Source organism: Lepidochelys kempii, chromosome 8 (assembly GCF_965140285.1).
Source record: "Lepidochelys kempii isolate rLepKem1 chromosome 8, rLepKem1.hap1, whole genome shotgun sequence".
Lineage (NCBI taxonomy): Eukaryota > Metazoa > Chordata > Testudines > Cheloniidae > Lepidochelys > Lepidochelys kempii.
The window spans coordinates 77,652,933-77,678,762 of record NC_136387.1 but is presented as its reverse complement, the minus strand read 5'-3'; the positions used below and the strand labels follow the sequence as shown (position 1 = coordinate 77,678,762).

Here is a 25,830-nt window from a genome sequence, read left to right as displayed (position 1 = left end):
ATTAGAGGTATCCAGAAATCCATTCCTGCAAGAAGTTGAACTGAACCTGCACTCTAAAGCTATCATGCTAAAAGAATATGTGTTTTGTCTTTCAGCAGCAGTCCTAGCTGTTGATTTTGAACACTTAATATTGTGATAGGACTTTAACATATGCAAGGTGCACTATTTGAAAATTGTTGTGTTCAAGCGATACATATTCTGCACTTTCCCACCCTTCTTTAGAGCTGACCGGGACTGACCCAATTTAGCATATTCAAACAGCCAAACCTCCCTTGCTCAAGCATTGTTACAGCTTCCTGTTAATTCCATAATTTATTTATCCCAGGATGCATTTATATATCTACTATAATATATATACTGTTGGAATGCCTCACTTTGGATCGTACTTGCATATAAGTAAGCAAAGTAATGCAATATATTTGCTGAATGGACAGTTTTTAAAGAGATTGAATTTGACCCAAAATGTAAAGTTTTGTAAAAGTAAGCTTTTTACAAAACTTAAGAGCTGAAATTTTTCCGTTCTTTTTTTTTCAATTTCAGTGGAAACACAGGATTTTTAACCAAAAAACTTTTTCTGCAATGTTTGCAATCTAAATAGTGCACCATTATGGTAATACCTTGGAAAACTGAAAGTGAAACTGACTAAACAAAAGTCAAACCAAATAGATTATTTTCATTAAGCAAGCTGAGCCAAATGCAAAGAAACAATGACATAGTAAGTAAGTTTTTACTTTTTAAAATTAACATTTTTTTGGTTTGGTTTTTGGTTTTGGGGTTTTTTGGCAAGACCACTAATCTGGAAACTGCTGCTCCTCCTTGCTTCCTGAGTTAGAAGTAGCTCTGCCTCTGTTACTAAGGTTTTGGCTCCATCTGCTGCCCCTGCATCCCACCTCCCCTCACCAGACTCTACCATGTGAGTAGAGAGAGGATTCTCCAAATAAAGACATTTGTGTGTTAAGTGTGGGGTTTTTACCTGAAACCTTTCGAACATTCTGAACTTTATTTCAAGTTTGTTACCTTCAAACGTTGCAAAACCTTGATTGTAACAACATATGTGCTAAGTTTGAAGATAACTTGAAGTTTGCTTGTGTTTCTGAGTAGAAGCAACTGTTTAGGTGCTTTTACTGTTAAGCATTTTTAACATTTAACCAACTCAAAATATGCCTAATTAATTTCCTGTAAGATTTCCTTAGGGAAAATCTTTTCTCGGTAAAAGAAAAAGCATGAAAACTTCAAGCAGAACAGTAACTGAAAATAAGGATTTAAAATGTGTCCTTTGTAGACTTGCTATAGTGATGGTATGATGTATGATATCAGATTTAAAAAAGAAAATGGGGGAGTATAGTTCTTGACTTTATAATCTACTCTCTGTTCCTTTGTGTATAGCTGCTTTTACTCCACTGATGGTTAAAAAGTACTAAATCATCACCTTATACAGATTGTGGGCACTAAATCTACTTCTGTGCGTTCTCTGCTATGATCTGTCCCAAAGTGATATAGGAAGACATTAGATCCAGGGTTTTCTTTATTTTCAGCCCCAAATAATGATTGGAAATGGTTTGAAAAAAAGTCATTTGGCAAATTAAATATTGAACTATTGTTATTTCACTGGACGTGTATCTGACAGAATTAAAACTAGCATTGTATAATAAAACTGTTCCACTTACAGTATACCTTTTTGTCTTCTATCAGACTCTGGTATGAAAGGAATACTTTGATTTCTTAAGGTTGCTTTTAAAAAATCACATTCAGTTAAGGCATTAAATCGGTTCAATTTTTTTATTTCCCTTGAGTTTGCAGTAAAAAAATTAATATTGACTGGATAGATTTGTCTGATTGCCAGAAGCTGAGAGTGGATGGCAGGATGGATCACTCAATGATTGCCTGTTTCATTCATTCCCTCTGAAGCACCTGACATTAACCACTGTCAGAAGACCGGGTACTGAGCTAGATGGACCCTTTGGTCTGACCCACTGTGGCCAGTCTTATATTCTTGCATAACACCATGAAGACTTTCATTTTTAAAACATTGTTCAAGACCATCTAGAAAAATGTCCACTTTATACATGGATGTTTGGCTTTTCTTTTGGGTGACTGATTCAATTGAACTCAGATTAAACAAAGAGTATGCATATATTACTGTAGCATATATTAGTTGGACATTGAAAGTAAAGGTCTAAGATAGACTTTGGGATAACAATAAATCTTCCTTACAACTGAAGATTCTAAAGTTCATTGGAAACTCTTATCTAATGTTTTGTGGAGGTGTAAATTCTGTTAGCAGTGCAGACTCAGCACAGCCAAGAGTGAATGTGCTGAATTCTATTCTATTGTGTGTGTGGATTGTTTACTTCTAATTCCCTTATGCAAAACTACTGAAGGTAGTGTGGTTACACAGCGTCATTGGAGGCATAATTGGCCCGCAGAACTTTTCACTGGTGGAGATGTGTGAGATAGAGAACTAACTGTGATTCCAAGTCCAGGATAAGTGGACTGGACTGGAAGTTAATTAAAAAAACAAAAAATAAAAACCTAATTTTACGTGTAATTTGTAATCTGAACACATCTGGTGTGCATTTATTAAGAACCAATAAGCCAAAATCCCACAATGCCATTTCTATGGAATTTCTTTTCAGAATAGAATGCACTTTAAATAACTTCCTTCAGAGATTAGAGCTATTATCATTAGTTTCAATTTAAACCTTCCTAATGTGTTACTTAATAATTCTCTGTTCTTGTACTTCAGGCTCTTGTTTTCAATCTTTTATCATGTCACTTTTGCTAACATAAATGTATTTTGATTTTAGATATTACTGTTGTTGCCATACACATTTGAATTGTCCCGCAAGCACCCTATTCTACCCAGATAAAATTTTGTCACCAAGCTTTAATTTCTTCCACTATAATAATTCAGATGGTAGTGCTTCCCATGCAACCTTTTCAAAGTTACTTAACAAGAGGATGACCATTTTACTTGCATCAGATATAAAATTCAGAACGATCAACAACTGACTAACCCAACCGGAGTATCCATCATCATAATAATTTACTATATCTTAGAATCCCATCTGAATTGTGTCATTGTACATATGATTTCAGATAACTTCCAAAGAGCCGCTAATTTAAGCATTAACAATACTGCAGCATCTTCTGCATGTTTCTTTCAGTAAGACAGTTTAGCTGCTTATTTGATATGATTTTTCTTGATACAGTCCAAAACCAAAAACTTACATTTAGAAAACCAGTTAAGATTTCTAAGAGTTATGTTTTTCTCTCATTAATCACGTTACTTAAAAATTCTTAAGTAAATAAGCAACTAGTTAAGGTTCTTCTTTGAGTGATTGCTCATGTGTATTCCACAATAGGTGTGCGTGCTCGCCACGTGCACCGGTGCCGGAAGTTTTTCCCCTAGCAGTACCCGTAGGGGAAGCACCCCAGTGACCCCTGGAGTGGTGCCTCCATGGCACGGTATAAGGGGAGCTGCGTGCTCCCCCCACTCTCAGTTCAGTCTTGCTGCTGGTGAAGGTGCATCGGAACTGTGCTGCTCCAGCTTTGCTGTAGCTCATCCCCAGAACTCTTCGTTCGTTCAGTGCTAGTACCTATAGTTAGTTAGCTGTTAGCTAGTTCATTTAGTTAGAGTACCTGGGCCGGGGCATGCCCTACGCCCCGGGTTTTAAGGCATGCGACACTTGCAGGCGATCTATGCCAAAGAGTGATCTACACACAGACTGTCTATGCTGTTTGGGTGAGACCCATATCAGTGATGGTTGCAAAATTTGCAAGTCATTTAAACCTCGGACTAAGAGAGAAAGAGACTTTAGGCTCCGGGCCATTCTCATGGAGTCGGGGTTGACCCTGGCTCCGGCGCACTGCTCAGAATCAGCACTGTGGCATCAGTGCACGGCGACCCTCCCGGTGCCTTTGACTAGTCGACACCGCTCCCCATCTGTGGGGCATAAGAAAGCTAAGAAAGTGCCTTCTTCACAGTGGCACCGAGGTAAACCAGGGGCAGAGACTAGACCTCATTCCCTTCAGGCCTCTAGGCCTCCGACTCATGTTGAGCGGAGTAGCCCGGCCACGTCGGGCCAGGCCTCCCCAGATATCTGGATGCCGTCCTCGCCAGAGACCCTGCAGACGGCCAGAGACTTCATGACCATGCTGGGACTAGGAGCGCTGCCGGTGTCGGCTCTCCGCTCCAGAGCAAGCCACCTCTGGGTTCTCTACAGTTGCACCTGGCACAGCACTGGTCTTGGTCGCGGGAACATTCCCAATGCCGAACAGCCGGGGCCATCGGTGCCACAGCAGGTGCAGTGGCACCAGGCACAGTGGCTGGCACAGTGGTACCTGTGGGCACCATGGCCTCCAACGCAGCCCCCTGGTGGGGTCCTGCTCAGTAGCCAGAGTCTCAGAGGCACCATCAGCCTCTCTCTCCAGGCCCCCGAGGAGAGGGTTGGTGGGACGTACGTCATTGGCACTGTTCCAGGAGACCGACCAGGTGGTGGACCTTCCGGTGCCGGCAGATACCCAGAGCACCGTACCGGCTTCCTCACCCTCCCCGGATGAGGCGATAGCAGCCCTGCCCTCCTCTGTCCCGCAGGAGGACTTTAGGGCCCATCAAGAACTTTTAAAATGGGTGGCATTGAGCCTTCACTTCCAGGTAGAGGAACTGGAGGAGTCCTCAGACTCCCTGTTCAATGTACTGTCATCTTCGGCACTGGGCAGGGTGGATTTGCCCCTCCATGAGGGGGTGGCAAGGATTTCAAATGCCCTGTGGCAAACGCCAGCTTCCCTAGCCCCCATCTCGAAGAAGGCAGAACACAAGTACTTTGTACCCATCAAGGGGCACGAGTACCTCTACACCCACCCAATGCCCAACTCCCTGGTGGTCGAGACGGTCAACCACAGGGAGCGGCAGGGCCAACCAGCCCCCGCTCTGAAAAATCAAGACTCAAGAAGGCTGGACTCTTTTGGCAGAAAGGTTTATTCATCCTCAAGTTTCTAGTTGTGGATGGCAAACCACCAGGCTCTCCTGAGCAGTTATGAATTCAACTTGAAGTGGGGTTCACTGCCCAAATTCAAGGACTCCCTCCAGGAGCGCAATAAGAAAGAGTTCAAGGCACTGGTGGAGGAGCTTGCAGCTGCTGCCGGGCGTCACTGCAGGCGGCGTCAGATGCGGCGGACACGGCAGCTCGATCCAGGACCTCGGTGGTGTCCATGAGAAGTGCATTGTGGCTCTGGCTGTTCAGTGAGGCGCAGTTGGCCATGCAGGATCTCCCGTTTGAAGGCTCTGTTTGCGGAATAAACGGATACACAGCTGCATGGCATGAAGGACTCCCGCACGACCCTGCAGACCCTGGGTCTTTAGGTTCTGGTTCCGGCCAAAACTAAGTTTAAGCCGCAGCAGGCCCCTGCTCCGGCTGCCCTGCCTAAGTACAAGGCTGCCTATAAAAAGTCGAGAGACTATAAGAGGCGCCCTCAGCGGGGAAAAGGCGGTTTTGATGGGAAGCCGCGGGACACCCTGACAGTTCCCAAAGGGGATCCCCTCTCAATAAAGCTTCCCTTATGCAATTGGTTTTTTGCTTTCCTCCCGGAGCGGTCGCAACTAACCTCAGACCGTTGGGTCCTCAACACAGTCTCCCGGGGCTATACGCTGCAATTTGTTTTGCCCCTGCCCAGCCATCTCCCACCCCCGTTCCTTCTGGGGGATCCTTCACACGAAGCCCTGCTAGACCAGGAGGTGGGGCGGCTCCTAGACCTGGGAGCAGTGGAAATGGTCCCTGGGGCGTTCAGAAGCGAGGGGTTCTATTCCCGCTATTTCCTTATCCCGAAGGCCAAAGGGGGACTCAGGCCCATCCTGGACCTGCGGGATCTGAACCAGTTTATGGTCAAACTCAAGTTCTGCATGGTCTCCCTGGCCTCTATCATCCCCTCCCTGGTCACTACAAAGTGACCTGTGCTGCAGGAGAAATCTTACCGGCTGATAAATTCCAACTCATATTTGACATTTGGCATATGTCTGCACAGGTCGGGAAATGTGCCCAGGACAGGTCAATGCTTGGATACGTTGATTGATGCTGTATAAATACTTAGAGTGGAAAGCTAGCACTCATGAAAGAGGAAAAAAGATCATCATTTTCCTCTGTTGTTTCAAGCATAAAGCTTTCTCTCTGGCAACTTTTAAGATACTAACCACCTCATTCTGAGCTGAGCAGATTCTTAAGTTGTTTTGTGACTCGGGTCCACTGAATGCATCCGATGAAGTGCAGGCAACTTGTTTGTTTGTCTCTAAGGTTCCCCAAGTACTCCTTTTCTTTTTGCGGATACAGGCTAACACGGCTGCTACTCTGAAACAGGTTAAAACATGTTTATCTTTCAGAAAAGCATCATTTCAGTGAGATGCCACATTGTTATCAGTGCTGAATTCTGAACACTTTAAAGTTCTTCACTAGTGAAAATGCGCAAATATATATTACTGAAGTATGGGCAGAGCTTTATTTAGAGATCCATGATTTTACCAAACTGCAGCAATTTCAAGCAATCTGCTTGTAAGTGTCTGCATTTTGGGTTGGATTCCTAACAACAGTTACAAGAGTGGTAGAGTCCTAAATCTTACTAGGTCTATAGTCAGTTAAAATTAAACAAATGCAAGTCTTATATTTTTTTTACTCTTTTCCCCAATTTATTTTCACTTGATACGTTTGAACTTATCAAAACAGTAACATTTTTAATTACACAGAACACAAGAAATATTGTAAAAAGCTGTCCTCATAAGCATAATAATATACTTCCACAGAATAAAAACAGTACTGTGCTCTAAACATGTATCCTATACCTGGCTTAGAGAAATCATAAATACTTGAGTTTCTGACTATTGTATGTGTAGCATGATTTTAATACTAACTTCCCTCCAATGTTAATAGAACTTTCATTGTAACTGACATTATAAGCTTGAAACACTGTGCTTCACTGCAGGTATCCATGTGTGTAGAATGATGTCATGGGTCTAGTTTTTTTCCTTCAAAGTGAAGTTGGATGCAGAAACTTACTTTCATGTCTACCCTTATTTGGAGCCATAGTATTTTAAGTTCTCCTTCGAGTGCTTGTTCACATCTATTCCAATTAGGTGTGCACGCGTTGCGTGCACAGTCGTCAGAAATTTTTTCCCTTAGCAGCTCCCCTTGGGTCGGCTAGGGAGCCCCCTGGAGTGGCGCCTTCATGGCACTCAATATATGACCCTGCCAACTCAACTCCCTTCAGTTCCGTCTTACCATCTGTGGTGGCGTTGGAACTGCATTTCACTTGCTTGCAAGTGTTCCCTTAGCCTAGTTCCTAGTTCTACCCAGTTTCTTGTTTTAGTAGTTACTGTATTATTGTTTGTAGTTAGTATAGAAATTGGTGCGTGGGATTGTTCCTATCCCCTCATCCCGCCTTGGACTTTGGGGCATGCCTCAAGCCCAAGGGTTTGTCTTGCAGTATATGCGAAAGCCTATGCCTAATAGTGATCCCCACAACTTGTGCTTGACTTGTCTAGGGGAGGCGCAGCAGTCTGAGCTCTGCAAGATTTGTAAGGCTTTCAAGCCTAGAACTAGAAAGGAACGTGACTTCCATTTAAAACAGTTACTGATGGAAGCTGTACTCCGTTCATTGGTCCATGAATCGGTGCCGAGGAAGGGCTCTGGTGCGAGAGACTGTCAGCACCGAAGATCCCTTGCACCACAGCAAGGAGCACACATTTACCACCCACTGTGCCATCACCCAGCATGCTAGAGATGACAATGCTCTCAGTAGAGTGGTGCTCCAGTCAGTGATTCCTTAACTCCGACCCCATGCCCGGGGGAGAGCTTGGGAGTCACCTGATTGGAATCAACGTGAACAAGCACTCGAAGAAAAGACGGTTACTTACCTTCTTGTAATTGTTCTTCGAGATGTGTTGTTCACGTCCATTCCAATATCCGCCCTCCTTCCCCTCTGTCGGAGTAGCCGGCAAGAAGGAACTGAAGAGAGGGTAGGGTCGGCAGGGTCATATATTGAGCACCATGAAGGCACCGCTCCAAGAGGCTTCCTGGCTGACCCAACAGGAGCTGCTAAGGGAAAAAGTTTCCGAGGACCGTGCATGCAGCATGCGCACACCTGATTGGAATGGACGTGAACAACACATCTCGAAGAACAACAGTTACAAGAAGGTAAGTTACCGTCTTTTACAGACTCAGATTTGAAAAGAGATACCAGTAATTTGTTGGTATGGTAAAATAGTGGTAGACTATTGATCCTATCATTTATAAAAACAAAATATTCACTGTATAATACAGTTATGATCCAGTCCACACTCCATTTTGCAGTAATATTATTTCAGCATTTGGGACCATTGTTATGACCTTTGTAATAAGGAAAAACTGTAATATTAACAATATATAGTCTTGCTGGTTCTGACAGAATCCACTTTTCTGCAGAGGATACAAGCAGGACTTAAAGTAGTCAGTTAATTTCAGTCACAAAATGTTAAGACCAATAGATTCTCTTCATAAGGTATTTTGAAAACAACACTTGAAAAAAAATACATTTTCTCTTTTACCCACACATCTCGTGTTCCTCTCTCCCCAGCACGTTTAACAACTAACTGTAAGATGTTTGATATGAAGACTGGTGTTTATAGCTCACTGTGCAACTTTGTCTTTTGTTCCAGACCTTTGATGAATGTGTAGCAGCTGGAGGCTCAGACTGTGCTCCAGAGAAACTTTGGCTTCAAATTCCATTCTTCTGTGGCCACGGCTCAGAATGCTGGTAGGGAGATAAAATTGGCTTAAGCTGCTAATCAAGTATATTATCACTATAATCTATATTTAATAAGTAAATGTGTGGTGGAGGGTTAGATGTTGAGAAACTATTTTCCAAGGAATAAGTTTAAAAGACATTTGTTTTGTAATAGACGTTATAGAAGTGTGCAAACAATTCTTTAACTAAAAATCAGCATTTCCATTATAGACCCCAGTATTACAGATTCAGTAGTGACAATTTTTTGTTGAATCAGGCTAAATCTTAGTGTACATGTTTGCCTGAACTAAGTGTTCTCCTGTTCAAGCTATTTGAGTTTTATACAGAGGGAAAATTATATAAGTAGCTTGGTTTGAGGTGCTGTTGTGATAAGCTGTATGCCAAGCTCTCAATAATAAATGCAGCTTAGTTGTTAGAAGGTGAAATGAAATTTGATAAGGATTAACTGTACATGTGGATGAAGCATTTTTGTTTCTTATACAAGAGCCATGTATTTTAAGTTAGTCTCCAGGGAATGCAAGTTTGAAAATGGCTTATTTGTGCACAACAATTCCATTCAAATCCTTTTAACACTCAGTGATAGAGAAGTTGCTAACTGCTATCTGTGGAAACAAATCTACTTAAAGGTTCTGAGTGAAGACACCGAGCATTATTATCAAGCCTGTTATCACTAAATTTGCTGGATTTAATCACAAGCAAAGCAGGTGGCCACTTGGCGACTTTTACTCAAGTGCAAACTCTGTATAATGTGGGCAAGCCCCATGTACCCCAGTCTGGCAGTGGGACCAGAGGAAGAAGAAAAGTTGAGCCCCTCTGTCCCCCCCTTTCCTCCCTGGCAATGAAACCATGAGAGTGGGAGAGATGACAGCTCTATTCTTTCTCCTTTGTAAGGCCAGCTTTGCTTTTGTGTGGGCATTTAACTATGGTAATGAAGAATACTTGCTAAGTCAGAGGAATTATGAGATGATATTTATCAGAGGATAAAGAAAGGAGGGCATGTGCCACCCCCACACACACATCTCATTTTTTGAGTAGGTAAAAAAATGGTAGTTCTGACCATTTGATTCTTGAGACACAGAAAAAGTAAAATTTTAGAAATTGAATTAATTAAATTAATAACCATATAATTGCTAAAACCTCGTGGGTAAGGTGTTAGTATTAGCAAAAGACTGTTGTGAGCGGCCTTGTAAAGCCATAATCCATGACATTGGGGTTTGGTGTTGACAGAATCACAGGTGAGAGAAATTGCCCCGGGGGGGGGAGTTAGGAAAAGGAAATTAGAGGTGGGTGTGATTTAAAATGAGTCTCTTGCCTGTGCAAAGATGATGTGAAGAAAACTACATCTAGGAATCAAGAATTCTTGGCTGACTTCAGAACCTTGCTGTAATTACTTTTTATCATTTTAGGAATGTGGGGAGCAGATGGGCTTTGGAACAAGCCAAGTACAACCTGATTAATGAATACTTCCTAGTGGGAGTCACTGAAGAGCTTGAAGACTTTATTATGTTATTGGAGGCAACTTTGCCCCGATTCTTTAGGGGTGCTACAGAACTGTACCGGACAGGTATTTGAATAGCTGTTTTCATTTCTTCCTCACCCCTTTTTCATTTATGCTTTCACATGACCTCTTCAGACCTGGATGAGCAGTCTTGAGTCTCTGCCAGGGTTGCTTCTCAGTTGACTGATGTTACTATGCAGGAGGCGGAATCATTCCAAAAGAGTTCTTCTATCAGTTTTACCATGCAGGCCAAGAATCTTTAGCCCGTATGTTCATTACACACAATCAGAGTGGAGCATTTGGTCTGTGCAGCAGTTCTGCAGTAATATGACTAACTTACTGTTGTTTATACATGAAGGTAAACATGGTAGGCTTTACTAATAAAAGGGCCCAGCCCCAAAGAGGAACTGACAGGCTAGGGCCCTGATCTTGCAAACTGTTCTGAACTGGGAGATTTCTGCACCCAGGTGGAGCCCCACTAAAGGATCCGTTAATCTGTATAAAACTCCTGTATGTCAGTGGGAATCTATACAAACATTGAGGTCTGTCTGCGTGGATCAGCTTGCAAAACTGAGGCCAAAACAATAGGAAAGTACGGGGTGGTGGAAGGAGGAGGGAGAGCCAGCCTTAAACAAGAAAAGGGGAAGCTTGCACCTTTTTCTTTCAGATTGATTCCTTAAGGCTATACTTTTTGTTTTTAAGTGATTTATTTTTTAAATGTTGACATATTTAAAGCCAGAAGGATCATTTTAGACAAAAAATATTTAGTAGTATTTCTGGACATTTCCAGAAATACTGTCCCAGGAAAGCAAATCATTATTTAAGGAAAGTCACTGCAGAACAAGCAAATTGCCAGTTCCTTTGCCACAGTGTAATTTTCAGAAATATAACCTTCTGGAAGTGGTGTTAAAATGATTTGTGTGTTTATGTATGTATTATGTATACAGTTATTGCTACACCAACACATGATTATTTCTTCTTCGAGTGCTGGCTCATGTCCATTCTGCGTTAGGTGCACACATGCACCACTGCTGGAGATTTTTCCCTCAGTGGTATCTGTCGGGCTGGCTCTTGTGCTCTCTGATGCTGCGCGCTTATCTGCCAGTATAAGGGGTGCTGCCAGCCCCGCATCCTCTCAGTTCCTTCTTACCACCCATGACTGTTGCTGGAACATCTTTTGCTTTGGCAAGGTGTTTTAGTGGTATTTTCTGTTCAGCTTAGTTTATTAGTCTTCCATTAGTAGTAGTGTAAATAGTGTAAATAATACTAGTGTAGGTAATTAGTCCCCCTCCTTTAGTGTAGAGGGGCTCCCTTTGCCCTTGGAGCTGGGCATGCCCTGGGCCCCAGGCTTCAAACCTTGTGCTTCCTATAGCAAGCCTCTACCGATGAGCGACCCACATTCCAGTTGTCCAAAGCCTCTGGGAAGGGTTCATGTATGAGAGCACAGTCAGATCTGTCGGCACTATAAGCCTCATACGAAGAGACAGGCAACACTGAGGGCTATCCTAACAGAAGCCGCTCTTAGACTAACGTCAGAGCCAAACAGCTCAGTTTCTGCACTGAGCACTTCAGCTTTGCTGTGAAGCACATCTCCGGCACTGCGTGTTTCTTGGCACTGTTCTCCATCTCTGGTACTGAGAAAAAAAACATGAGAAGCAGTGATCTGAGAGAGAACACTCCCCAGTGCTGAGGTAAGGCAAATGGGGAAGGCAGTGGAGTGCGACCCACGCTGGGCCACTTCTCCACCCCGGTCCCATGGCAGCACTGTTGACGCCGCCCTGAGGGCCATTGATTCCGGTGCAAGACCGCCACCACCACTCCGCATATGCCAGGAAGTCCTCACAGTGCCTTCTACCCCAGAGACCTTTGCAGCAGCCAGGGACTTCTCTCTCCCAGTACCACTGACTCCAATGCCCCAACCTCCGGTTCCAATGAACATGAGCAAAAAAGAGCAAGGGGCTCCACGCTCTTTCCCAGTACCAGGGCCCTTGGCATCTTCCAAAGGCAAGCCAGGCCGTGTTTCTTCTGTGAGGTCATCCCCAGTCCGGCACCGGTCCCTAGACTCTCAGCACCAACTAGCAGAAATGAGGGGTACTGCTTCCCTGTGGTCACCTCAGGAGGACATTTCTTCAGTCTGAGGTGGAGCCCTACACGCATCCCAAGAACTGTTGCCGTTATCCATCCTATGTCCCACCAGTCCTACTCAGTGGCGTCGAAGAGTTGGGCTCCTGCATGGCTCTATTCGGCATCGGACCCCGACTCTAGTACCAAGTCCAGTACCAACACACAAGATGTGGGCCCAATGTATGTAATCAGGGCAGAAGAAGAGGAGGAAGCTCCCCCACCGGTATAGGCCTCTTCCTTCCCAAACAAGACCACCTTGACTGAGTTGCTCACTGCATCACCATCTGATGTGGCCCTCCCAGCAGCAAGGTTGTTATGGGTCTGATAAAAGCCCTGTGGCAGACCCCATCTTCTCTTCCTCCCACTTGGATGAAGGCAGAGAAGAATTACTATATGCCAGCCAATTGGTACCAGTACTTATATTCTCATCCTCCTTCTGAGTCCCTAGTCATAACAGCAGCCAATGAGAGGGCCAGACTATCCCCAAACAGAAACACTATCCCCAAACAGAAAGACTTAAACTAGATCTGTTTGGCAGAAAAATTTATTCAACAGGCAGATTGCAACTTTGTATCTTGAACCAGCAAGCCCTGCTGGAGAGGAACGATTATAATATGTGGGATTCTCTGACAAAATTTAAGGATTTGCTGCCTTAGGGCTCCATGCAAGAGTTCTCTGCCTTCTTAGAGGAGGAAAAGAACATAGTCAGAGCCCTACTCCAGGTGACCCTGAACGCAGCTGACGCAGTAGCCAGAACAATGCCTTCCACAGTGGTCATGAGACTAATGCTTGGCTGCAATCCTTGGGGCTACTATAAAAGGTCCAACAGTCAATCCAGGACCTCCCATTCGATGGTACCTCATTGTTTTCGGAGCAAACGGACACAAAGCTTCATGGCCTGAATGACTCCAGAGCTATCCTGTGGTCCCTGGGCCTCTATGCACCGGATCCTTCGAGGAGGCATTTCGGGTCTCAGCAACTTGACCACTTCTCAGCTTCTTGTGCTTTGAGTTCCAGCTCTGGTCCTTGCCTCCCTCAACTGGTAGAAGGAGCCCCCAGCCAACTATGGCGGGCATTCCCTTTGTCATCCCCCAATAAGATGACAAGACACCAAGTGTGAAAAATCGGGACAGGGGCCGGGGGGTAATAGAAGCCTATATAAGAAAAAGACCCAAAAATTGGGACTGTCCCTATAAAATCGGGACATCTGGTCACCCTATCCCCCAGCCATCAGTATCCCTAATTTCGGATGCTTCCGATCTAGGTTGGGAGCCCATTTCAACCGCCTAAGACCACCGGGTCAGTGGACCCATGAAGAGCTCTCCCTACACATAAATGTCAGAGAGCTCAGAGTGGTATGCTTAGCTTGCCAAGTGTTTCTTCCCCAGATCTCAGGCAAAGTAGTATGAGTACTTATGGACAACCCTGCAGCCAGGTTGTACATCAACAAGCAGGGAGGAGCATGCTCCTGGGCCCTGTGTCAGGAGGCCGTCCATCTATGGGACTTCTGCATGCAGCACTCCATTCACCTTGAGGCTATCCATCTTCTGGGAGCTCAGAAGGCCCTGGCAGATCACCTCAGCTGATCTTTCTCCTCTCACCAGGTCACTCCCAGGCCACCAGGTTCATCTTCCAAAGGTGGGGATCTCCCCAGATAGATCTGTTTCCAACCAGGCAGAACAAGAAATACCATCAGTTTTGCTCGCTTCACGGTCATAGCCCGGACTCCCTTTCAAATGTCTTCCTGCTTCCGTGGACAGATCTCCTATTTTATGAATTTTCTCCAGTTCTTTTTGTACACAAGGTCCTTCTGAAAATCAAGCAGGACAAGTCGAGCATTATTCTAATAGCCCTGGTATGGCCATGCCAACACTGATTCAGTACACTGCTAGACTTGTCAGTAACGCAACTAATCTCACAAGATCCAGGGCTGTTTACTCCACCCAAACCTCGGAGCCCTTCACCTGATCTTGTGGAAGCTCCATGGTTGCGCCTGGAGGAACAAGCCTGTTCAGAACAAGTCCGCTAGGTCTTGCTAGGTAGTAAGAAGCCATCTACTAGGGCTACCTACATGTCCAAGTGGAAGCGTTTTTCAAAATTGTTTTCTTAACGAGGTCTATCTCCAACTCACTCAGTCTTCCCTTCAATCTATACTGGAATACCTGCTCCACCTAAAACAGCAAGGTCTTGGCCGTTGCATCTATCATAGTAGACCCAGCAGCAATCTCAGCCTTCCAGCTGCCAGTGAGTGGTAGGTCAGTTTTCTTGCACAAGATGTCCATCTGCTCTCTTAAAGGGTTAGAGAGACTTTACCCTCAGATTTGTGAGTCGATTTCCCTGTGGGATTTAAACCTGGTCCTGTCAAGACTCATAGGCCCTCCCTTTGAGCCGCTAGCATCGTGCCCTCTGCTGTTTCTCTCCTGGAAGGTTGCCTTCATGATAGTGATTACCTCAGCCAGAAGCATCTCAGAAATCAAGGCCGTTGCATCAGAACCACTATACACTGTGTTAATCAAGGACCAGGTTCAACTGGGCCCCCACCTAGCATTCCTGCCAAAAATGGTTTTTCAGTTCCATAGTAACCAGCCCATTTTCCTGCCAGTTTTCTACCTGAAACCACACAGGAATTCAGAAGAATGGCAGCTTCACTCATTGGATGTCAGATGTGCCCTAGCCTTCTACATTGAGAGGACTAAACCATTCTGTAGATGTATGCAACTCTTTGTGGCAGTAGAAGAGAGGATGAAAGTCCTGTCAGTTTCAGCCCAGAGAATCTCATCTTGGATAATCTCCTGTATTCAGGCATGCTATGAGCAGGCAGATATTCCACCTCCTGCTATCTTGACTACTCATTCGACAAGAGCTCAGGGCTCATTAGCGGCATTTCTGGCCCAGGTCCTGATTCAAGTGCATACCTTCCCACTATGCCATCACCCAGCAGGATGGAGGTGATGCCAGATTTGGGAGAGCAGTGATTACAATCAGCATGCCCATGAACTCCAAGCCTACCTCCTTGAGTACTGCTTGTCAGTCACCTAATGTGGAATGGACATGAGCAAGCACTCAAAGAAGAAAATCGGTTACTAACTTTCCCATAACTACTGTTCTTTGAGATATGTTGCTCATGTCCATTCCACAACCTACCCTCCTTCCCCTCTGTCAGAGTTAGCCGGCAAGAAGGAACTGAGAGGGTGCGGGGCCGATGACACTCCTTATACTAGTGCAGAAATGTGTGGCACCAAAGGGTGCTAGAGCCAACCTGATGGATACCATTGAGAGAAAAATCTCTGGCAACGGTGCACGCACACCTAATGTGGAATGGACATAAGCAACACATCTCGAAGAACAAGACTTACAGAAAGGTTAGTAGCCATTTTTTATTACTTCTACTGTTGTAGCACCCACGGGGCGAGCACTTTCCAAACCAAGATGAAGAAATATTCACTGCTCCAAAGAGCATAACGTTTGATTATACTAAATCTAAATCCCCTTCTTGCAGGCATAGAGAATGCCCAGTTTACCTGTGTCTGAAGGTACCTGTACATTTGGAGGCCCATAAAGTCTCAATGGGTATGTCTACACTGTGTTTTAAAACCCGTGGCAGCAAGTCTCAGAGTCCAGGTCTACAGACTCGGGCTTGTGCTTGGGTGCTAAAAACAGCTGAATAGATGCTTCAGCTGGAGCTCAGGCTTTGAAGCCCACCCTTTTCCCCAGGCTTCAGAGCCTGAGCTACATCCTGAACCCAAGTGTCTACTCAGCTGGGACTTGCTGCTTTAGGTTGTAAAGCGCAGTGCAGGCATACCCCATGAGACTTGCAGCCTCCCAGTCTATTTCAAATTGGACATCTTGCTGCTGAGTTTTGGTTTGTTTTTAGCGTGATCCTACCTATTTTGCTCTGATGTCTTACCTTTGCAAGGGCTTGTTGTCCCCATCCTGCATCAGATTGTTTGGGCTATGGACATACAGATCCATGTTTCTCCTCTTCTTCGGTTATCATAGACTGCTGCCATTGGAAATAGCTGAACCCTCTCTAGGTAGCTGCTGGTGCCTCAGTTGGCCCTGCTGCATGTGATGAGGTAGGACTCTGGGCAGGACTTCTGCCTCTGAACAGGAAGAGGGACAAGATTATTGTTTAGAAGCCCCTAAATATGCAAAATTAACATTTTATATGTAGTTTTTAATCATTCAACTATCGCTCTTATGAAGAGTGATCATCAGTATTAAAGTTAGTAAAGCTGCACCTTAAACAAAGCATGTTCTCTGAACCAGCTTTCCTGGTAGTAGATGCTTCTGGCTTTGAATTTTCTTAATTTCTTAGTATTTAGTATCCATAGTAATTTCCAAGTAGATATTAATCAAGTTTGAAATAAAGATCTTACAGGCTGATTATACAGTTCACTAAGTGACCATTTCCTGTTTGGAGCTTTAATAACTGAGTCCGTTGCATAGAGTGAGGAGCGGGTTCTCTTGAGAAAACACTAATGCAAAACGCATTAATGCTTAGTGGCAAAGGTTTCAATTTACCAGTTCCACATGGTTATATTAATAAATTTGGGTTTAAGTTCTATCAACTTTTATACAGTTTATCAACATGTTGATTGAAGAAACTGCAAATAAAACAACCGTAGTCTGTATGGTACAATTCTGGAATTATTTAAACTTGTAAGTGCAAGTGGAGTTATAACTGTTTTCATTTTCCATTTAGGAAAAAAGTCTCATCTTAGGAAAACAACAGAGAAAAAGCTCCCAACAAAAGAAACCATTGCCAAGCTGCAGCAGTCGGAAATTTGGAAAATGGAGAATGAGTTCTATGAATTTGCACTGGAGCAATTTCAGTTTGTCAGAGCACATGCAGTTCGGGAAAAAGATGGAGAATTGTATATTCTGGCGCAAAACTTTTTCTATGAAAAGATTTACCCTAAGTCGAACTAAGAACAAGGTTTACTGTTAGATTAATGGACTAAACCTTTGGTCACTTTGTCATCTTAGTTCCCAGCCCTGGAAAATAGATTGCTGGTATTTCTTTCTAGAGCTGAGGAAAGTGGGCTGTGGATCACACCAAAGGTGTTGGATACTTGACTTAAGCTTCAGTTCTTTTATCTAACTAATAGTTTCAGTGGGAGTTACTACCCTTTCCCTGAAGAAACCTACATTTTCCTTTACAGATATTAACCACACAGAGGTTCTAGTTGGAAATATAAACAAAAAATGCTTCTATTTATGCTGCTGTTGATTCTCAGAGCAATTTATTTTCATTTAAACTTCTGCAAACAAGAACTCATTTGTTTTCCCAGCTTCTACATGGAGATTTTGGTTGTATACAATTATGAATAGTGTTAACTGGTTGACATCTGTGCTTTGTTTTTGTGAGTCACGTTACATGATCTTCATTGGAATGGTTAATCGTGTTCTGCTAAGAAATGCTGCTGCTGGATTTGCCCATATATATAAATGTGGTTTTATTAAAAAGAAAAGTTATAACTAATCATTAGTGTTTTAAAAAAATAATTTCCATATTAATATTGTAAAAAGAGAATCAAGCCAGTATTTCCTTTTCCTCCCTCTCCCCAACTGCCAGCTGAAGTTGGGAAAATTCTGCAAAAAAAGTTGGCATTGCCTGCAGTTCTAATGAATGCTTATACATCAATATAAAAAAAACCCTGTAAATTCAGTATCAAGTTGATCCATGGATTCTTTGTAATGACTGTAAACTGAGATAGTGATGAATCCATATTATGACTCCATTAGTGAGCTGTGGTATGGTTTGGGTTTTCCTACTTCTTCTATACTTTTACCTGTAGAATATTTTTACTAAGGTGCTTTATAATGTGTTTTAAAGCATTGCATTTACAAAAGGAGTAAAATGCTGTAAATACTGCATATTTTATGTATTTGGACCAAAAGGTTACAAGTAATTAGCTGAAAGTGGTTTTTGCACCAGCTTTGTTACATGTGGAGTAAAAAACATCTCATCTGCTGTTCTGCTTCCTACTTTAGTTAACTGTTGGACATCACTGAAATGCACTTCAATGACCTCTACAACTTTACTAACACAGCACATTGTCCAGAAGTTCTCTTTACCTAAAATTAGTCTGTATCTTTTTATAACACTTGAAAGAGGAAAAAGAAAATCAAATGTGTGATTGAGAGAGATGTTGAACTTGACATAAATGTGTTTATGTAACTGCCTTATGTTGCTATTGTAAACTTGTATGATTTGCTGTTATTAGCAGCTTGAAACACCTGGTAGATTAAGTATAGTTGAGATTAGTGAACAGATGTTTGGGTACTGGGGACACTGTGTTTTAACAAACTGCAGTGAATACCTACAAAGAACGTATAACTTTTTAAAAAATCACAGTAATTACCCCTTTTTTCACCTTCAGTTTATAAAAATTAGTTTCCCTGGGGTGGAGGGAGGAGATAATGTGACATATATCTGAATTCCTACGGATGGTGCTTAAAGCAATATTATAAAGTTATTAAGATGGAGTTTCTTTAATGCATTTATTTTTTGTAATATGAAAATGATTGGGAGTTGAAAATCATGTGTACATTGGATGTTTGCTGCCAAAAAGGTTAATTGAAAAGATTAATTGAGACACTACCCAGTATTTAATTTTTAAATTTGCTTTACTATCCTTTGGACCTTCCTCTTTTGAGATTTAAAAAAAAAAAAACACTTTCTCAAATAACTGTTCTCCCCAATTAAGTACTGGTGGATCTTTCTTTCTGATTACTGATTTATGTAGCATGCACCAGACAGGATTTTGCTTGATACCTTTCCTGTGTATCAGCTTCATTAATGATGCCAACACATCACTGGGGAACAGGATTTGCTACTCGATTTATGTTTCTTCTAGTAGCTGGTTGTCTAGCTGGACAAGAAGTACTGAAGTACTGGAGAGTTGTCATGAGTGGCTATTGCAATTCTGAAATTTTCTGTTAGACTGGTAAATTTTGGAAATACAATGGATATTTATCCTTTTAAAAAAAGAACATTTTTAGGGCAGATCACATTTTGTCTCTCTTCCATATAATTTGGATTTATTTGCTTAAAGCACCTTATTTTCTTGATCCTTTTGTAAAATTTTCAGAATAATATCTCTGAACAAAGATACGAAGTGAAAACATAGTACCCAACTAGCTAACGAAATAGGGCATTTAAACATACAAACAAGTGCCCTAGTTTGAGAAGAAAACTATGGGTGAAATCCGGGTCCGGGTGAAATCAGTAGAAGTTTTGCCAGGATATAATCCTATAAATACAGTTTTTGAACTTCTGCTCCTCTTCTGCCAAGATTTAAATTTAGAAAAATGAATGAAATAGTCATCTTAAAAATATATTAAAAATCTTTGCATTTTGAAGGAGACATTTATCTTTTGTAGTTCACATCATGGAAAAAATCTTTATTTCCTCAGATAATATCAACTCCCGTCCTCTCCTTGCTGTGAATTGATAAAATTGAGAGTGGTGATACAGAAATAGGCATCTCTTTAGAAACTTACTAATTGAAAAATATTTAAACATATTACATGTTGGGGTGGAGGAGGAATCAAGATTGTGGCTACTTTTATATCATATTAATTCATTCAGAGAGTATTTTAAAATCTTTTGACCTCAAAGAGTCAAACTTCTGCTTCTCAAGGGGATAATCAACTTTACACATTTTTAATAACCTACTCTATTCTTGTACTCTGTAATTCTCCAAATCACTGGTTGTTAAAAGTAATTTACAGTATATAAGTGAGAATTTGTCTCAATACTTTTCCCCTAATGAGTCCAGTCAAATTTAGGGACTTGCAGATTGTATGATCATTGCACTTGATTATGCAGCCTTTTGCATGCACATAGAGTCATAGAATCATAGAATATCAGGGTTGGAAGGGACCCCAGAAGGTCATCTAGTCCAACCCCCTGCTCGAAGCAGGACCAATTCCCAGTTAAATCATCAAACATCACATCTGACATTGAAGTCAATGGGGGCTGTATGCAGAAGTAGCAGGAAGAGATTTGCGTTATGGGAGCAATTTGGGGTGAAATTCTGGCCCATTTAAAGTCAATGGGAGCTCTACCATTGACTTGAATGTTGCCAGGATTTCACCCTTTATGTCCATGCACAATATTTAAAATATTTTAGGAAATGGAAGCCACAAAATCAATGCTGTGTACAGTGCGTGAATTTATGTTCAAATATTCCGTTTATTAATTATACACAGATCATGGATTCCTGTTAGATTATTTAAAACAGGAATCACAGTTTATACTTTTAGAATGTAGCAAAGGGGAAGCACTCCGTCTGGGAGTTTTGGAATGCTTTTTCTAGATGTTCCATGCTTCTACGTTCCAGTAGTACACATTTGCCTATTATAACCTTACATTAATGATGTTTACGTCAAGGGAGGTCCAATTGCTATTACGTTTTTGCATCAATTTCACTGGTATTGAAAAGGTATGTATAGAAAGAGATGTTTGTGATGCTGTCTAAACTATGCTGCTTAGGCAGACAGATGAAAAACCTGTTTCAAAGTGCACTGCCAGTGTAGCTCTTTAAAAGTGGAGCTTATTTTATGACTACTGGAGATCAGACTTGCAGAAATTGTAATGGGTGACTAGTTGTCGGGATATATTCTGTACTTTAAGCCCATGCAGCTATGTAACCCTTGCAGCACTATTTATAAATTGAGCCCTCTTTGTGAAGACTTTGATAGCACATAATTATAAATGTGTTTAGACACTCATACTGTCTAATACCTAGATCAGCAATTTTCTGTAGCTTCTGTATTAAGAGAGTTAGGTTTGTGAGCATCTCTAAAGCAGTACTGAATGTAACTTTGAGAAACATGGATTGTGCCTCATGACTTTTACTTTTTAACTACACACACACACACAGCTAAATAGTGCCTTTTTTCCTCACAATCCATGTTGAAGATGCTCACTCCTGCTCTTTTTCCCTCTCTCTCTGTATATTGATTCATTCGTGCAATATTATCCCGGTGTGAAACCATTTTGTCACATTTGTTTGAGAGGTAATCGCTCAGTTTTCCTCGCTATCATGCCAGCTTCTGTTGTTGAAGTGTTGATTACTGATGCAAATGCTATAAAATAAAACACCCAGTGGGAAGGGGAAAAAAAAGTCCAGTGTCCTGTCTTAATATTTTTCATGTAGCGTTCGCACTGATACTTTTCTAGCAGGCATCAATATACATTATAATGAACTTCACTTACAGCCATTGTTGCTGGAGCAGTTTCCATTGTGGTTGATCTATAATAGTTTTTATAACTTGTTCGTGGGATTATTTTATTAAAACTGCTGTGAGTAAACTGAAATGTATAGCCCTGTATCACCTGCAGTGGAATCTCTGATTGGAAATTAATAAACTGCATATAGGGTGTATGTTATAATGGAAGTGTCAGTGGAAAGAAGCTCTGTGTAATAAAAATATTAAGTTTTGAAAGAACGAAATAGGTTGACATTTAAGCAATGGGCTGAAATGCACATGCCTCTCACCATAAGGAGAGCATGAGAGAACATGTGTGAGAGATGGTGGTCACATTGCTTAATGCTTTGCTGGAAGGTGCTCAGATACAATGGGGATGAGTGTAGTATATACAATCGAAATGTAGTGTTGGCAGCTGCAAATGCAAATCTGTTCAAATGAGAAGATGTCTCATGAGCACTCTATCCAGTGCTACAATGTAGGACTTACTAAATGTGTATTATAAACACTTCTAGCCCCTCTGCTCCATGAAGCAGCGTCTCAAGTAGCTGAATAGTCAGTCAACTGACCCAGCTTTGATTACTTAATAGGATAGTTCTTAAATATTTAGCCAGAGCACTACTAGTTGAGAACCAAGTGTCACATAGCGTTTCAGCCCTTTAAGATTTGTGCTACTTCCCACTGAGGAGTCTACTGAAGGTTCATTATGTCTCTTGCATTGATGAGTAGACTTCTTCCCCAATTCCCCCCCATATATGTGTGTGTGTATGGATATAAATAGATAAAATCCAGAATTAAAACTGATCTTTGTTACCCTTGCAGGTGCAATTGTTGCATACAGACTTCTGCCTTTTATCAGTCAATGGGACGTTGAGAGAGAGAGAGACACACACACACTGTGGCCTGTAAAAGGATGCAAGTTCATCCTCTAAAGGCATCTTTTCCGGAACCAAACGATGTAGTAATGGAAATAACTATTGCCCAAAAAGAGGCGCATAGCTCACTACATAGTATATTAGTAATTAATGTGAGCTCTACTGTAAAAGAGAAAATATCACAATAATATATCAACGTATTAATTGCCTAAGCAATCTTATAAAATTAATGCTGCCATTCTATGGATAATTTAATCTCTTGAATTGGAATTAATTGGGAAGATGGTGCTAAATTTTTCCACTTCTTGCTTTTTCATTTTACTTTTATTAATCCGTTAACCTGTCTAAATCTTAGTTGAATTTAGTATAAATTTCCTTATTGCTTAATAAAATATAAGCTGCTAGTGAATCTCAAAGCAGTGTCCAGATGTTTTCTTCAAGTACGAGTCCCCCGCTATGACCTCTCTCCCTGCTTCATTACCACATAGCACAGATGTGGTAACTTGCAATAAGAGCTAATTTAAAGGACCAATAATAGTCTTTATTAAAAAAAAATCTCCACAAAGAACACCTGTGGCTTAAAAATGAAGGCTTAAAGACCTTTCACCTTCTCATAGTGACCCACTGTATCCCCCATACAAATGAAAAATACTGTGGTAAATATACTCTGTCCATTTTCTAGACACTTACAAGATTTATTCTGGATAATACACTCTTGGGCTTGCTGCACACTCGAGCATTAACTTTTTATAATAAGAATAGATATAAATATGGCTGCATGAGGAATGACCCACACGTCTCAGTAACTATAATAAAAGTTTCAAGCCAAATAGAGTAATATATATATATATATATCTTAAAATAGTAGTACTAAGCTTGGGAATTGTGGCTGTAGTTTGTATGGATCATATTTCTTTGATATTTAAGAAATATTTGATGTGCATGTATTTGAGTCATAGACTGCTCAAACACCCTTTATATGTATTGCAACATCCTGCAATTTGATATGAATTTGTCCTCTGAGTTAAAATGATGTTTCTTGATCGTGGTTCTTATTTCTAATGCTGATATCAATTTTAAATAATAAAGGAAAAAAACACTTTCCTATGTTGGGAACAAAACAGAATTCATTGTTTATTTTTTGTAAGTCCAGGAAGTCTCAAATGTTGCAAATTTGGTACAGAAGTTCCTGTGCTCTAACTTAAGCAGAATTTTTGAGCCTGATGCAGCAATTACTGAGTGAAATTTCATGGCCTATGTTATGCAAGAGAGTCAGAGAAGATGATCATACTTGTCCTTCCTAGCCTTAAAAACTATAAATTTATCTTGATAAACATTAGTTGAGTCTGTTGGCACAAAGTATTAGTCTTTTGTTTCCTTTATTTAGAATAAAATTTAAAATGATGGATGGCTCAGATGACTGACACACTTATTAAGTTATTGCCCAGCTTGGTCAGGACTGTCACAACGTACCCAATATTGGGTGGGGAAGTGAAAGAGAATGCAACTTCAGTTACGTAATCTAGTTCAGGGTGTAACACAAAATATGTGGTCTTGTGTGAAGCCAATATACAATGAACACAGATAAAGTGCAAGCAAAGAGATAAGTCTCTCTTGGGGTTGCCTTTGAGATCTTATCCATTCAGGAGTATGTTGGAATAGCTTCTGAGAGCCTATCCCCTCTCAGTAGCATCAAGACTTTTATCCACTTGGTTCCCAAGAACTTAGCTCAACTTTGAACTCACTAAGGTTTCTGTATTGACATACAGTTAAAGCTCACTCCAAGCCCTGCTCTTTCTATCAGATCACTGTTTCCTACATGTACTTTTTCTGGATTTTGCAGTATAGCATGGAATTCCGTAGGCATGCAAATGGCCAAATCTACTCTCACCAGATCACATGGTAACTGGGTGAAATCACCAAAATACTATGCTTTGGATCAGATGGACTTTATGGAAAGAGTGACATTCCAGCACTAAATTTTTCAAGTCTCTCATACATTTTTTCCTTTGTCAGCAATTCTTACAACATCTTTCTCTATTTTATCAAGACTTCAGTGGGACTGCATGTTTGAACATCTGTTGTCGAATACTACACAGGCTCCCCTTATAATATTGCATCATGTTCAAGACCTCGGTCCTTGTCTTCAGAGCTTTCAGTGATCTGGGCCAGCTGTGTACCTAAAAGCTCTCCTCATGCTGTGGGGCCAGCCATGCTTCTCTGGCACAATGGAATTCTCAGCCACAAAGTGTACAGATAATTTTCCAGGAGACAGAGCAATATTTGTTCCTGTGGCAGTTTGCTCCATAGTCTTGGATTAGCTGCTAAGAAGGACCACAAACCTCACTACTTTCCATTCCAAGCACAAAGCACATTTCTTCAACTTTGTCTCTGCTAGTAAATGTGCATAACATGTTATACATAAATAGAAATTTAATTTGGTTTTAAATCTGCATGTAATTTCCACTCTGGGTAGCTACATCACTTTATACCTCCCTGGGAGGCACTTATAAGAGTGATGGGCATGGTGGAAGAATCTAATTAGGATAGAATACAGGTCGCAGAACTGGGCCTCAATTGAGCTCTAGTGGAGGTTTATGGGGTCTGAGTGTCTACACGGCCCATGACACCAAGCCTCCTATCCTGGATCGACAGACTTGGACTAGCGGGGGTCATGCTAGTGCTCTAAAAATAACTTTGTAGAAGTGCTTTGAAGTTGCGGATCGGGCTCTGAACCCTCCCCCGATGTCAGAGCCTGAACTGTAACTGCAAAATGCTGTCTAGACATTAATTTTTAGAGCATTAGCATGAGCCCTGTTTAACCAAGTCTATTGACCTGGGCTGAAAGAGCCTCCTGTTTCAGGCTGTTTACACATACCCATAGAATCATAGAATATCAGGGTTGGAAGGGACCTCAGGAGGTCATCTAGTCCAACCCCCTGCTCAAAGCAGGACCAATCCCCAATTAAATCATCCCATCCAGGGCTTTGTCAAGCCTGACCTTAAAAACTTCTAAGGAAGGAGATTCCACCACCTTCCTAGGTAACGCATTCCAGTGTTTCACCACCCTCCTAGTGAAAAAGTTTTTCCTAATATCCAACCTAACCCCCCCCCCACTGCAACTTTAGACCATTACTCCTCGTTCTGTCATCTGCTACCACTGAGAACAGTCTAGATCCATCCTCTTTGGAACCCCCTTTCAGGTAGTTGAAAGCAGCTATCAAATCCCCCCTCATTCTTCTATTCCGCAGACTAAACAATCCCAGTTCCCTCAGCCTCTCCTCATAAGTCATGTGTTCCAGTCCCCTAATCATTTTTGTTGCCCTCCGCTGGACTCTT

At 41.8% G+C, this 25,830-nt stretch overlaps 1 protein-coding gene across 2 annotated transcripts in view; it reads left to right on the top strand.

The window, feature by feature from the left end:
• Positions 1 to 23,833, top strand: part of HS2ST1 (heparan sulfate 2-O-sulfotransferase 1) — a 163,290-nt gene extending 139,457 nt beyond the window's left edge. Inside the window, exons 5-7 of one of the 2 annotated variants that reach the window (XM_073357156.2) lie at positions 8,684 to 8,781; positions 10,179 to 10,336; positions 17,100 to 23,833. In XM_073357156.2, the coding sequence (XP_073213257.1) occupies positions 8,684 to 8,781; positions 10,179 to 10,336; positions 17,100 to 17,326 (483 nt within the window). In that variant the 3' untranslated portion in view covers positions 17,327 to 23,833. The remainder of the gene's footprint in view (positions 1 to 8,683; positions 8,782 to 10,178; positions 10,337 to 17,099) is intronic. The other variant, XM_073357157.2, reaches the window with a different exon arrangement.
• The last annotated feature ends 1,997 nt before the right edge of the window (positions 23,834 to 25,830 follow it).